Source organism: Leptinotarsa decemlineata, unplaced genomic scaffold (genome assembly GCF_025532065.1).
Source record: "Leptinotarsa decemlineata unplaced genomic scaffold, Ldec_3_MD MMD2_tig00026282_RagTag_RagTag, whole genome shotgun sequence".
NCBI classification, from domain to species: domain Eukaryota; kingdom Metazoa; phylum Arthropoda; class Insecta; order Coleoptera; family Chrysomelidae; genus Leptinotarsa; species Leptinotarsa decemlineata.
The window spans coordinates 5,067,061-5,081,791 of NW_027412668.1; the positions used below are offsets into that span (position 1 = coordinate 5,067,061).

Sequence of the window (14,731 nt, forward strand, 5' to 3'; positions counted from 1 at the left end):
ACTTGAAAATTGTTGACAGTGAAAATGAGGATTGTATATTAAAAATATATCAACTTTTGAAAGAAAACAAAATTGAAGACATTTCCAAATATAGAAATCGCATTGAGAATATTTTTAAGCATAATGGTAACTAACTGCAGTGGGGAACGCTTCTTCTCCAAATTAAAATGAATTAAGAAGTACAATGCTTCAAGAGAGATGAATCAGTTTGTCGCTGATGTCGATAGAATTTGATGTGCTATAAAGCATAGATTTTGATGAAGTGATTAACGATTTTGCCCATCTGAAATCTAAAAGGGTTCCTCTTCAAATAACATAGATTTTTAAGCATTAACCTGTAAATGCTAAAAAGTTACTTTTGTGGACTTACATTTATCTATTCGTTTCATGTGATTGTTAATAAAAATAAATATTTGTTTATAAACCTTGTTTATCTACTTCCTTTGTCTATTCTAACAAAATAGTGTTCTGTCAAATCATAGGGGCCCCATTATCCTATTATGCCCAGGGCCTCTAATAGATTAAAGACGGCCCTGGATACATATAGTAGACTACATATTTAGAAATAAGTATCATGATAAAATTCATATTGCATGTACATGGTATGGGACATATATAAACTTAAAATTCGGGAATCTAGTATTAAGAGTTGAAAGAAAGTCAAAAAACGCAATACATCATCTACTCACGTTGACAGTTCAAAAAATGAGGTAGATGTTCAAATTTCGCGGGCTACGTCATTCGATTAGCGATTTTTTTATGTTGATACACTCGTCTCGGACAAATGTTCACAGTTTCAGCTGTAGCATGTTCAGTTTGTTGGTGAGAGGCATAAAAGTTGGGAGTGTTTTGTGTGTTCTTTGATTTTCTGCTATCGAAAAAATGTATCGGGGAATTTGCATCCAATTTTGTGTGAAAAATCGAATTAAGTGCTAAGAAATATTTGAAATGTTGACAGTGGCATACGGTGATTGTACTCTGAGTCAAAAAACGTGTACAAGTGGTACAAGCTTTTCACAAAAGGTCGAGAAGATGTGAATGACGACGCTCGTCCTGGACGCCCCAGAACATCAACAACCGATGAAAATTTCAGAAAGTGAAGAAAATTGTTATGTAGAATCGTCGAATCACTATTAGAGAAGTTGCTGAGGATGTCGGCATATCGGTTGGCTCATACCATGCATTTTTTTTTTTTTTTAATTTTGGGCATGAAGCGTGTGGCAACGAAGTTCTTTCCAAAATTGCTGAATTTGACCAAAAAAATCGTCGCACAAGTAGCGCCCGGGAATTGTTGACTGCTATTGTGATGCTAATTTGGTAGCGTATTTTGTTAGATTCATTTAAAGGCAAAGGTTCCAGTTTAGATCGAAATCAAAAACGGATTATTACTTAATTTCAAATTATTTTCCATTTCATTGTAACTTTCCTCAGTTATCTCACCCTGCAAACTCCTAATTAGGATTTCTCTATCAAAATACTATCCTGATAAAAAACAGCTATAGATTTCATATTGAAATTTGTTTCTCTCACCAAACAACCTGAAATTAGTGATGTGAATAATTTAATTATTTTTAAAAATCGAAATATTGGTGAAGAAATCAACGCCCTATCTAGGGGGGCAAACCGGGCAATTGCCCGAGGCAGCAAAATTGAGGGCGGTGCAGCGTCGGCGGCGAAAATTTGAAAGGCGATTAAACAAAAAAAAAACAACCCCAAACAACAAAAGTTGTTAGAGTATTACTATTGACAGCACCGAAATTTCACTTCATATTTTAGTAGATTACAAAAATAAAATGTGGTCACACTTCAAGCTGTGCTGGATTTGAATAAATATCTTAAAACGAAACTTATTTTGTTTCATTAATATCGGCAGGGAAAAGTTGTCTTTTTATAGGTTAAAATTACACCATCTATGGAATAACGCAGCAAATATTTTGCCCGGAGCGGCGAAATAGCTGGATTGGGCGCTGAACCAATTCATCATTCAAATTATTAATCACTAGCGAAGAGCAGGCGAAGTACTCTTATCAATTGTTCACTGATTTAGAATCACTTCTGCCGAGAGCTGAATATGATTTAGGTTGGTTTCCTTTAAAAATTATGTTTTAAAAACTAAAAACATTCCAATAAAAGTGGGGTTTTTATTTGGCAATACTACCAATTCAACATTCAAAACGTACGGAGAGAATTTTACATTGCATGCTTTCCAGAATTCTTATATGGAGCTGTTTTTTTGACAATAATCACGAATAATGTTTCATCTGAAGGCGCTTATTCTGGTGATTGGGAAAAGTACTTGTTTTGGACAAAAATCAGTATTCATGAACTTAACGTGTTACAATGTTCAAATGATTAGCGTTAAAAAAATAGTTCTATCTCTGTTTCAAGTTCTGCGCTTGTGTTTGATTATATAGTTCATGATTGATTATGTCACTTTTATGCCACTTATTTTCGCAATAATCCAGGCCATTTCATACAATTATTCAAATCTCAATAGTTGGTTTGGATATTTATTCAATCTTTTGTACATTTCTTCACATTGTGGTATACTTTTGGAAAACTTTGTCAGAAGAACCATAAAATAATGAATAATATACAACAATTGTTGATCTATTTTCCAGATACAACTGCTCCTGTCAGAGATGTCAAACTTCCTACTACAATATTCAATGTTTAGATACATATGACTTGTATAAGAAAAATATTGGTGTTAATAAAACATTGACACAGGAAATAACATAAGAACGAAATAAATTTATTACAATAAGCACTATTTATTCTAGAGCACATAATAGTAATACAAATTATACAGGAGCTTTGTGTACAAGATTGAACCAGTGCCCACACTCACAACGTTTGGGCTCCCCCTTGTGCAACCACATCCAAGTTATGCATGTCGCATCTTCCTCGCAGATGCAACCTACTAAGCGAGCTTCGAAAGCTGATGGAATTTCGTTGGGCTGCGCTTTGGTTCCAGCTCCTCTTTTGAGAACTTTAACGTCAAATGGGTCTTCGTTACCCGCAACTTTAGCCAGCAGTTCACGTTTTTCTAGACCAGTAGCATGTTCGAGAGGGTCGCCCATGGGCACTGTTGGGGAAAAAAGAGGTTAGATCAGCTGAACTTGAAAATACGCTTTTGACTGGAGTTTAAAAAAGTATATAGTGTTGAAACTGCCTTTCAATGAAAATAGGTCCTGATTTAATCTCCCTGCAATCTTCTAACAATTTCCTTTCATTTTCCCTAAATTACGTAATGTCAAATTCGAGGAAAATCTTTGGATAGGCTGAAGTTATCTCAGTTGAACAATATTTTACACTTACCTTTAGCAGAGGCGAACCTATAAGTAGTTGAAAGAACATGTTTTCTTGTAGAAAGTGCTAGTCTTGCACATAAAGATGCCATTTTGGCAGTTTCTAAGAGAAAATAAATCGAGGCTCAAGGCAAACGTCGTTCAATACCAAACACAATTACTTACAGAGATCGCCACAATCGCCGTTAGGGTGAGTTCCGAACTATTCAGTTATTTTCATCTAGTTGTTCCGATTCATTCCAGAACAGAACTTGAGTGTAGTTATACTAATATTTTCAACTTTATAACAATATCGAAATTATTACTGAACTTGATTCAAACCCACTACTTAATTGAAACTTTAAAAAACCTGAAAAATTTGTTTAAAGGGAGCTCGTGAAGTATCTTAAAATACATTATAGAAAACGTAAAGCGGATAAATATACTCCATTATAACGTTAAATGATCGAAATTGATAATATAGTATAAGACACACATACGGTGGCGTAATGCTACAATTTCAAAACGTACTCTATCATAATATTCACCATATTAACGTACTTCATTGTAACGAACTTTATCGTAATCGAATTGAATTATAAATACATTTAGTCATATCAGTATCTTATCACATTCCTAAGCCATTATAACCGAATTACAAAGAATTCGAAATGCATCAAAATCGTAATGAATCACAAATTTTTTCGATCATAATCGTGTACATCAGCAAAATCACATAGTTCGTATGCTTGAATACAATATTGAATTAAAAAAAATCTTTATATTTGTTTCAAATGAATTCAATGAAGAAATCGTATCTAAATCTTATTTGAAACGTGTTTTGCAACACGGTAACTTCATCATTTACTGGTACATCAAACTATTCTACAATATCTTTTATATAGCAGTAACAGTGAAAGCTAACAATAACAAAACTTAATAATTTGTATTTCATTAATAAAAAGAGTGTCCCATGTAAAAAGGTTCTTACAGTTTTGACAATATTTCAAAAAAAGTTTTTCAGTTGATTTGCAAAATCAAACTCTCGGAGGTTAGGGCATTAGTGGCCTCACAAATAAATGATTTCGTTCAATTTTCATTTATAAATAAGAAAAAATTTATTTTGTAGATTCGATCTTTTCTGTTTCAACAGTAGTAAAATGTGTTTTTTTGTGACTGCACAGATAGTAAAATTTGACAGAACTCATATGTTAATGTAACACTAGGTTTACAAATGGAAAACGCCCTTAACAAAGTTATTTGTGCACAGATAGTAAAATTTGACAGAACTCATATGTTAATGTAACACCAGGTTTACAAATGGAAAACGCCCTTAACAAAGTTATATGGGACAGATTAACATGTGGTTTGACATTTTTTTAAAATGGAATTCATCTCGACATTTCATTGGTAACTGCACACCTGTAATATATATATATATATTCATTACTGTGAGCTGTACACTGATTATATTATCTAAAACTATCAGTACAAGAGAAATGCAGCTCTGTGTGTATAACGCATGTTGTTGGTCAGGAATTTATCCACTTTTCAGCATTTTTTTAACAATTGAGTTGATACATTGTTAGTAACTCTGAAAGTATATAATTGGTGGTCCTGAGATAATCACCGCAACCACACATTGGTAATTAAAGGGTTTTGGAACATTTTTTTCAAGGGAATATCTGAAATGAAAATCCAGTTCTACAAGTCAGTATAAATACACTGATTTTTCAAATTATTTTAATAAACATTCAAAAGATCAATTTACAAATAGGGTTCTGGAAATTCGAAAGTAACTTCCCTTCCAGTCAATTTCTTGTATACTGATGCAAATGTGTCCACCTGAAAATTAAAAAAAAATATTTCACACTTATACAGTCAAATACTACTAAAATATACACATATGTACAATGAACGTTAAGTTTGTGGAATTTCAGTGCAATTAGATTTGATTCTTTCTCTATCAAAGACGATTGAATTTCATCGGTTGTTAGTGGACTATAATTTTGTGGAATCATGACACCTGCTTCAACACATGTTCTTTTCAAATCTATATTCTACCCCATGTGTTCAGTGTTATGATTGTGAAAATTTTTCTCACTTTAAATTTTATTAATTTTACACAAACACTACAGGAAAATCCTTTTAGAGCAGTGCCTGTACGAAAGTAGTGATTCACTTTGGATTTGAATCGTTACTTATAATTATTATTAGTTTTCCTAACTGACCCTATAAGTGATATTATTTTTGGGATCAGCATCTTACATAACGTACAGTATGAAAATTATGACTGGACTATCCCGTTACTTGATGAAAATAATTATTAACACTATCGATGATAATAATTACACAATTTTCAAAAACATTTTTTCATTTCTAGACGCTTGTACCATAGCTACCTCGGTAGAAATGAATATTACACACCATGCTATACTACAGTAGTAGATACCTAACCTAATTTGTTGATAGTAAATGAGATAACAGGTAGAATTCGTAAACCAATTACAATCTCAGTTTTTTTTACAGCAGGTAACTTTTTTCAATATGAATAAAATTATTGGCATTATGAAAAAAAGTTCAACAATGGTGAATGGTCAACCTCTTGTTGGTCATTCGACAGGAAACCTGAACGTTTAATCTTATTAATTTCGAGCAGGTTCCACTGCTGCTGCATACCCTCTACAAGGAGTATGTCGTACATAGTGTTGAAAGGATCATTCTCCAAAAGGCTGCACGCATAGGTGTAAATGGTCTTTTTCAATTCAAAAATTCATCCATTCTAAGAGGTTCTTGTGTTAAAATTTCTCGAAGTCCTTCTTACATACACTCTTTGACATGATCCGCATTGTTAGTTTGTTTACACCCAATCTGTTATCCTTGTCTATGTATGACTTGTTCTTTATATGTCTACCCAAGAAGTTACCAGTCTTGAATGCTATGTTAACATTTTGTTTATTCAGTAGACTTTTCATTTTATCTTGATGTTTTGCCGGTACACGTGAGTGTCTTGAAGGTGTGATTATTATATACTCTGATGAGCTGCTAATTTATGTTGCTGTGGGTGATTAAAATAGATGTTTGTAGTTCTGTATGTATGAGTAAGTTTATGGTAAATTGTGAAATTATGTTTGTTAGTAATTTTTGAAATCGTGAGGTCTAAAATGTTCAACAAATTATTGGTTTCCACTTCTATTTTGAATTTAATGTATCTAAGAATATATTTGATTTATTGGAAAAATAACTAATTGTCTATGTGTTCCTGTGAAACAAGCTATCACATCGTCAACCAGTACATACATTTTTGAAAACCGCATGTCTACAAACTAATGTGCGGATCTTGCCCAAATGTGTATATAGGAAAGACTTCAAGAAATTTCGAAACGAGAATCTCCAAACATAATAGAAATTATGAAGAAAACCAATTCAGCCTAGTGTGCCAACTTTTGAAGAACGTTCACGCTTTCAACACCATGTATGACATATTCCATGTAGAAGGTAAGGGACAAAAGTTGAATACGCTAGAGTCTCTGGAAATAAATAAGAGTGGAGGTTTGGGATCACTCTTAGTCATTTTCAGGTTAACATTCACCGTTGTTGAACCTTTTTTCATAGTACCAATAATTTTATTCATATTACTACTGAATTCTACTTGATACCGCTTTCAATATTACCCAATGAAGTTAGACACCTACTACTATTGTATATAAGAATTATAGCCCAATGCGTAGTAATCATTTCTACCAAGAAAGCTACGGTGTTAGCGAAACACATCTAGAAATACAAAATGTTTGTAAGAATTGTTCAGCACTTATCAACAAATTTTTCGATTTAGTAAAGTAACCAAGATTTTGTCAACTCGTTTCAAATAAAGAGATATTTTTGAATCCACAATTCATATATAAACAGACTCGCAATGGTGAGAATCCCCAATTATTCAAAAGAATTTCTACATAACTATCACCATATACCAGTCCATTACATTTTGAAGGCATATTTCTTGAGTGTAGACACACGAGGTCTGTTTAAAATATAAGGTGAATGTTCAAATTTAGAGGCTACGATTTTCTTTGATATGAAATATCTCTTCAGTACTCGTATGTATTGTGGGTTGAAAAAATCTGTTAAAATCTGTTCAGTCACATGAGCATCACTCAGGAATTATTGAATGACGTTAATTTTTATCCAGATTTGCTTAAAAGGTTCATGACTGGCAAAAAATTATGGGTATACGGTTATAACAACAAAACCAAAAACAACACTGTAATCATGCCTCAGTCACAATATTCACCAGATTTGACCTCCTGTGACATTTCTGTTCCCAAAATTGAAAAGACCCATGAATAATGGTATTTTGTGACGATTGAGGTGATACAAACCGCAATGCTGAGATAGTGCAAAGACATTAAAATGTGCATATCAGAAATGCTTTCAGGATTGGAAAAACCTCTGTCAAGATTGTATTATAATATCTAAGGGAGATTTATTTGAAGGGGTAGGTAGGTCCAAAGTGTGTGGGTCTATTCAACCCTCCACCGTAACCCACAAGGGTTTATTGTGGCTCACTCCTGCTCACACTCGGCCAAATAAACCCAGCTTCTTGTATGAGTGCTCTTTCAGGTCGGATGGTGATGGTACAGATCTACCAAACTCAAAGAAACGGATTCGGTCCCCAGCGGGGAAGGCACAAAGTATATGCTCTGCTGTTTCATCATTTTCCAGACATAAGCGACACACACTGTCTTCCAACAGTCCAAATCTCTGCATATGATGATTCAAATGACGGTGACCTGTAAGAAGGCCTGTTACACATCGTAGTTCATCCCTACTGTAGTCCAAGGGTGAATAAATGTCTTGAAGTGAGCCAATCCTGGAAGATTCTGCCAGAAGTGCCAATCTTCTTGCTATCCAGGTGTTCAGAGTTTGTCTGGCAAAACCCAAAGCGATGCCAACGACAGGTTCTGGTCCAATGAAGCTGCTTGCAGCACCCTCCTTTGCAAGAAAGTCCACAGCTTCAGTGCCTCCTAGGTCAGGAATCCAGACCAGAGACAATCCGTTGAGTCTTCCTATCAAGGAGAGTCGTTTTTGACAGTTTGCTACCAATTTAGACGTTGCTCAGTAGGAGCCAAGAGTTTCCAACGCCGCTTGACTGTCCGAGAATATTTTTGTTGACTTGTGAGCAAGGTTGGATTTATCCAATCTCTCCGCACACAATTGAATAGTGTAAATTTCCGCTTGAAATACAGTTGCAAAGTTCCTAAGCAGGTAGATAGCTCTGTCCTGTCCTTTGAAGGGGACAAAATTTTATGAATTTTTTTTTGTGAAAAAAAATGAAAATTCTCCTGATTCTTTCAACAGATCTCGTAATCAGTTGTATTTTGGGGAACTTACCTTATGCTCAATTGTGGTCTGTTGATTTTTGTCAAGGTGGACTTTAATGAGTTGTGAGCCGTCTAACCTCACACGAATACGTTTACCAACAATTTCTGCAGGAAACACAAGGTCTTCCAAAATAGCATCATACACTGAAGTAAGTGTACGAGACCTTGGTCGTTTCTGTTTATTTGCAGCACGAGTTTTACGTGTTGGCTTGGGAAGAATTTTTCGTTCACCTACAAACACCACATGTTTGCCACTGAACTTCTTTTCCAGCTCACGTACAAGCCTTGCTTGGACTTTCTGGAACTGTTTCAACTTGGGCATTGGAACATAGATGATAACTGACTGAAAATAAATGATATTTGTAATTTGTTATTAAGAATAGTAAATAAACTCACTTTTTTATTGTTCAACTCAATTTCTCTTGCTTTAGTAATGTGTAATTCCCTAAGCTGAGCTTTGAGGTCCGAATTCATTTCTAAATCAAGCAGAGCTTGAGCAACTTGCGTTTCGAAGGCATCGGGCTCAGCCCCGCCGGACTTGATGATTTTCGACGACATCTGAAACAAAAACAATATATAAACATTGCCAGGAATTCCAAAAATGTGCGAAGAGCAGACTAATGTTGGTCTAAAACTTGTTACGAATATAAATTCTGAAATTTTACAAACTTTAACAAACCAACGATTGAAACTTTGAAATATAGGTAATGGAACACAAACCAGCCGACTCAGATTAATCACAAGAAATCACACACAAAACCTTACAATCGGACTATATTCTGCAGAGAAAACACTAATATATTGTTTCGACCAGTGGTATTCGTGGATATTTACTTTACATCATGCAAAAATTACAGGAAAAATTTACTTTAAAACAGGAACGAAACGTGTACCTTGTCAATCGTTCATAAAAGGAAGGAAAAAAGTTTGTTGCAACAAAATTCTTCTTCTCACACAAATGACAAAATGTGAGCTCAGTGCTACCACCAATAAAAATGACACGGTGCTTCCACATGTATGTTCCCGTGATTATATTTTCAAACTAGATTTTGCTTTTGAAATCTACATGATATCTAAACTATTTAAGGTAACGTTATGGAGAGAAATGATTTGTTTGTTCGTAACAAATGAAGTAAAACAACCACTTAACCGGTTTTAACAATTCTCTCACTATTAGATAACTTCATTATCAGCGAGTATAATATGTGTCGTATTATGATTTTAAAAAAACAGAAATTTCGAAAAAAATTGTGATGATATACCTAAAGTTTCAAAAAAATTGACTACTTGCGCTTCGCAAGGTGAATCTAGTTTGTCTTATAGTAATTCATCGATCTGTCTTGAAAAGAGTAGCGATAAATGATAAAATATTCAAACATTTAAGTGGGGAGAAAATATTCTTATTCATGATGTCCGTTATTACAACCATTACACAGACTACGTCTTTGACATATGAATGTCAAACCATGCATTACATTTCATTGTTGTTGCGCAAAAGCAAAGAAGTACAGTCCTCGAAACGTGACAATTAATGTCGGTCGTTCAAATCGTGGAGCATCCACTTTTCGAGCCTCCTGACCTTTCTAATCCGTTTTAAATCATCAAAAACCAACCACATGGGAACTGAAGCCCAGTTCTTCCTCCATCCCACGCACCGTTTATTATGAGTCAGTCTCCACCAGGGTCCTCAAATCCTCGTCTTTGTTTACTGTAGGTCGACCACATCGAGGATCATCTTCGAGGCTAAAATTTCCAGAACGAAATTTGAAAAATCAGTGTCGTTCATTAACACTACGCGGTTGAGCTGACAGCTGACAGATTGTATTTGCGAACTTTTGGTCACAGAATACACGATATTCTGGGTTTTCGTATTATAAAATTGGTCACCGTATTTGGTGTACTTTTTGATTATAAATAAACTATAAATAAATAAATTAGAAGCCAAAGCCATAAAAGTTGAGAGAGAGACTAAATTAAAAATGCCTGATTGTAATTCCAACTACGAAAGTGAAATCAACGACGGAAAGAATGCAAGAAATGTTAAATGTAAATTCTGCAGTTCTACAATTTTAACGCCATCCACAGCTTCATTCACTAGTTTTGAGGTTAGAATTATTTTGATTGAAATTCCTCAAGGTGGAGTCTTGCACCTGTCTCGAATCGCAAGTCGTAAATAGTTGGATTATTGATTTTCAGTAGCAACATTTTCTTGCACATGTATAGATATATTAAATAAATCCTCAATATATCTGTGCATGAATAATTGTAAGTTTTCAACAGATGAAAAACATGAATACAAGGGTCTTGAAACTTGCGAGTTACGACTTGAGATTAGTACATCATTCCATCCTGACACCTCATTTACTTTACTTTACTTTATTATAGTTCCAACTACCACTCATCAGACAATCAAAATCGAATGAACAAAATCCAGAATCTGAGTGTGTATCCCTTTTTTGGTCGGTGTCTGACATGTTCACATTCCAAAACGTGGGGTTTTCCAACACAGTGGGCAACAATAAATACCTAACCTGCGCTGACTGTGAAGCAGGACCCATTGGATATCATGATATACCTAGTAAAATGAGTTATGTAGCCCTTAGTAGAGTAGTACACTGTTGAGTATAATAATTTAGGAAATATATTATGTCTTTTTAACACTAAACAAAGAAGATAATTCATAGACTAGTGGCAAGGATAAAAACTCATTTCCATTCTATGTAGAATTGATTTAAGGTGGATTTGTGCTAAAGGTACATATAAGTTGGCCAACATGAATTCTTATGACTTGTTGATAAGGATAATATAGCATATAGCAAAAATTAAATTAACACTAATTGAAATAAATTGTCATTAAGAAGTATTTCTATCTTATACCATACAATATAGTTAAGAAAAATATAAGTTTCTGGCACTTGACATCCTGGTATTTTCATCTTTATATAATTTGTTGTTTGTATTATACAAATTAGGAGACTGCCTCAATGAATCAATTTTGTAGAATACAATTTTGGTAGACAGTTTACAATGAATGATTAACAGAAAAAATTTGAAATCATTCAAATATGTTTTTTTAGTGATAACATAGATCTCAGGGAACACCCTATATTAAGGAGATGACATTGAAGTGTGTGCAGAAAAATGCCCAAAGGATCGACTCTTAATGTAAATTCAATTCGTGCTGCAAAGAAAAATGTGCAAAAGCAATATTGCTTCCTTCTTTTCTTTGGAAGATTCCTACATTTTTTGTATGAAAATGGAGAAGTAAAAAGCCAAAACCTTACTTTCCCAATTTTTGTAGCCTCTTGGTTAATATTAATGTGAATGGTAATTTAGGATGTATACTACCACTCTTACAGCTTAACATTGGTGAGTGGATCCACCTTTACACCTCAGCAATTCAAATTTGAAATATACTTTACTGTTTACAACATTTCCTGTAGGGAAAATATTAAAAACTCTACCTTGATTATAAATATGATACTTTGAGGAATATGTTCTGAAAAACTTATTATTGCCCATATAAAAGTAATTTTAAAAAAATGTTACAGGTCAAATTCAAACTATTAAATGCTACCCAAAATGGTTTTTGAAAAAGTATAATAACAATAAAAGCAAACTGTAAAGCTTCATGTTTAATCATCAACAGGTAACACAACAGAAACACAGTTTCATGATTAATTTAGATCTTCAGAAACTTACCGTCATCAGTCATAAAATACTGCTAAGTAAACTTTGGCCTTATGGAGGCAATTATTTTTTAATATAAGCAAACTGATAGTTGCAAATTTTAATTTATAGAAAAAAAAATCGAAATTTTAGTCACTACATGCTTGATTGTATGTTTTTATTGAAATTGAAGTTTTTTGATGATTTTGATAATTCATATATTTAACCAATGAAAATTAAAACTGATTTGGTAATCAAAGTTCCAGGTTTTACTTTTATACAGATTAATAACCACACTTTTTAATAATATCTTTAATAAACTCATTCATCCACTTGATAAACTGTAAAACAACTCCGAAAAGTAAATTTGAAACACTTTTTCCTAAACAAAAGACACTGATTAACATTTACACTGATCAATATTTCAATGATAATTGTAGAGTTTGAAAAACATGCCATTTTTTATTGAGTTTCATTCATGTTTGAAGAATTTCAAAAACAGATGACTATTGTCTGTATTGTAATACATGTTCGTAATTTATGAAAGAGTATAGATATAAAATTTGACTTACATGGAACATTATCATCAACAAGGTGTATTTCGAAGTTGCGGGACAAGAAACTTGTCTTAACTCCTCATCAGCACCTTTATGGACATTATAAGAGAAAGCACTCATTTCAATCATAACATTACGATCGTATGTTACCGGAAAAGACAACTCTGCTATTTTCACTATAACATTTCGTTTCAACATTCATATGGTTAGTTATAGGAATTGCGTTTGAATTGAAGAGAAATATTTTTAGGGAAGATTAGTTTTTTGAAAAAATCTACTTCTCCATCATTGAAAAAAAATGGGAGAAATTTTGAAAGAAAGGAATGAAGAAAATAACTACTGTAAAATCTCTTCATAAAAATTTATAGATCAGACACAAAAGTGCCTGACAAAAAAATCCTTTTGAAAAAACTGTTTCACATGAATGTTGAATTACACATTAGAAAAAGATCTCTTTGTTTTTGTGAACATTGAATTACAAAAAAAATCACTTCTTCCCATTCAGTTTATACTCCAAACATTCGTTATGTAATTGAGAAAAATATTCAAGGAAACTCTACATAACGAAATAGGTACAGCTACCAGACTGAGCCATGGTGGGTGGGAGAAATCGTAACTGCTTCAAGTTTGAGTCGGTGTATTACAAAGAAAGTATTAGAAAAAAGGAATATAAACTTTTGTTTGCAATTCTTTGTAGTACGGCTCGAATAAACTAACAGACTGATAACAGATTTCTATACATCTACTGCACATCTTGAGGGAGGGGCTCCTCACCGGTCATGACTCAGTTCGGCAACTGTATATGTTAGAGTATTAACATTAGAGTATGAACTTATATATTACATTGTGTAGCATTACCATGAATTATATTTCTTTCAATTCCTTAATGAATGTTGTGTATTTCATTTTTGTTTTTTTTAAACCAGTAGCTTAGGTAGTATTACATCCTCGTCAGATATACCTGAGGATACTACATCGAAATGTATTATATACTCATTTAAAGTGATACATAAGTAATCGAATTTTGTTGCTGTATGCCGTATTACATGTTTTGTAATATCAAAGAAGATGAATGAAAATGGCCCACAAACTCAAGAATTAGTAACCTCTCTTTTATGATAACATTGGTTGAAACAGCTATAAACGAAATTTCATCTTTATGTAAATTCAGGGATAAGAAATGACGTACTGTTCTTCCAAAGTTGAACTTTATTGTATTTAAAAATAAAATCAATATATTATTTACAGTTATATAGGAAATATAAAAGTATCATGATTCTTAATACCTAGATCTTATTTACAATAATATATTATACAAAATAATGTTTAAAAATTTGAAACATATAATTTGAAAAGTTTATTGGCAGGATAAAAATATTATATAAATATCTAAATGAAAATGATGAATGAAAAGAATGAGATTATGGAGAAATATGAATCCAGTTTGGCAAACAATTAATTTTGTATTAGTTCTTAAAAAAACATGTATAATGTTATTCGACTTTTTTTAATACATTAATTTTTTTAGAATGAAAGTAATTCTATTGAGGAGTTTTATGCCGTACACATATCAACTTAGAATCATAAAAAAGGCTTGTTTATAATTGTTTCTTTGATTTCATAAATATAATTCTGCTTATCATAAATTTACATTTTTACAAATACATGGTGTGTGTTAATAAGTTGTGAAAAGATTTGAAATTTCTACGAATTTGAGATAAGGTTTTAACCCAGTTGGCGAAGACCTTTTGTAAGGATCAATCAACTCTTTTACTTCTGATATTCATGTTGAATAAAGAAAATTCGCTATATTTCTGTTTTTCCGTTAATCAGC

The 14,731-nt window shown here is 32.9% G+C and overlaps 3 protein-coding genes across 5 annotated transcripts; 1 reads left to right on the forward strand and 2 right to left on the reverse strand.

The window, feature by feature from the left end:
* Positions 1-2,734: 2,734 nt before the first annotated feature.
* LOC111504998 (cytochrome c oxidase subunit 5B, mitochondrial) lies at positions 2,735-3,484 on the reverse strand. The gene is made up of 2 exons (XM_023159733.2): positions 3,322-3,484; positions 2,735-3,088 (listed from the first exon to the last, which is right to left on the reverse strand). The coding sequence occupies exons 1-2, from the start codon at positions 3,401-3,403 to the stop codon at positions 2,805-2,807; spliced, it is 366 nt and encodes a 121-aa protein (XP_023015501.1). The 5' UTR covers positions 3,404-3,484; the 3' UTR covers positions 2,735-2,804.
* A 1,508-nt stretch (positions 3,485-4,992) lies between these two features.
* RpS7 (Ribosomal protein S7) lies at positions 4,993-9,708 on the reverse strand. 3 transcript variants are annotated; one of them, XM_023159734.2, is made up of 4 exons: positions 9,565-9,708; positions 9,068-9,229; positions 8,682-9,014; positions 4,993-5,135 (listed from the first exon to the last, which is right to left on the reverse strand). In XM_023159734.2, the coding sequence occupies exons 2-4, from the start codon at positions 9,227-9,229 to the stop codon at positions 5,058-5,060; spliced, it is 573 nt and encodes a 190-aa protein (XP_023015502.1). In that variant the 5' UTR covers positions 9,565-9,708; the 3' UTR covers positions 4,993-5,057. The 3 variants fall into 3 exon arrangements, with proteins under 3 accessions (XP_023015502.1, XP_023015503.1, XP_023015504.1); XM_023159735.2 differs by having other exon boundaries at positions 9,437-9,578; XM_023159736.2 differs by lacking the exon at positions 9,565-9,708 and adding an exon at positions 9,540-9,562.
* Positions 9,709-10,514: 806 nt separating this feature from the next.
* On the forward strand, positions 10,515-11,590 carry strat (RAB interacting factor STRAT). The gene is made up of 2 exons (XM_023159738.2): positions 10,515-10,776; positions 11,057-11,590. The coding sequence occupies exons 1-2, from the start codon at positions 10,651-10,653 to the stop codon at positions 11,291-11,293; spliced, it is 363 nt and encodes a 120-aa protein (XP_023015506.2). The 5' UTR covers positions 10,515-10,650; the 3' UTR covers positions 11,294-11,590.
* The last annotated feature ends 3,141 nt before the right edge of the window (positions 11,591-14,731 follow it).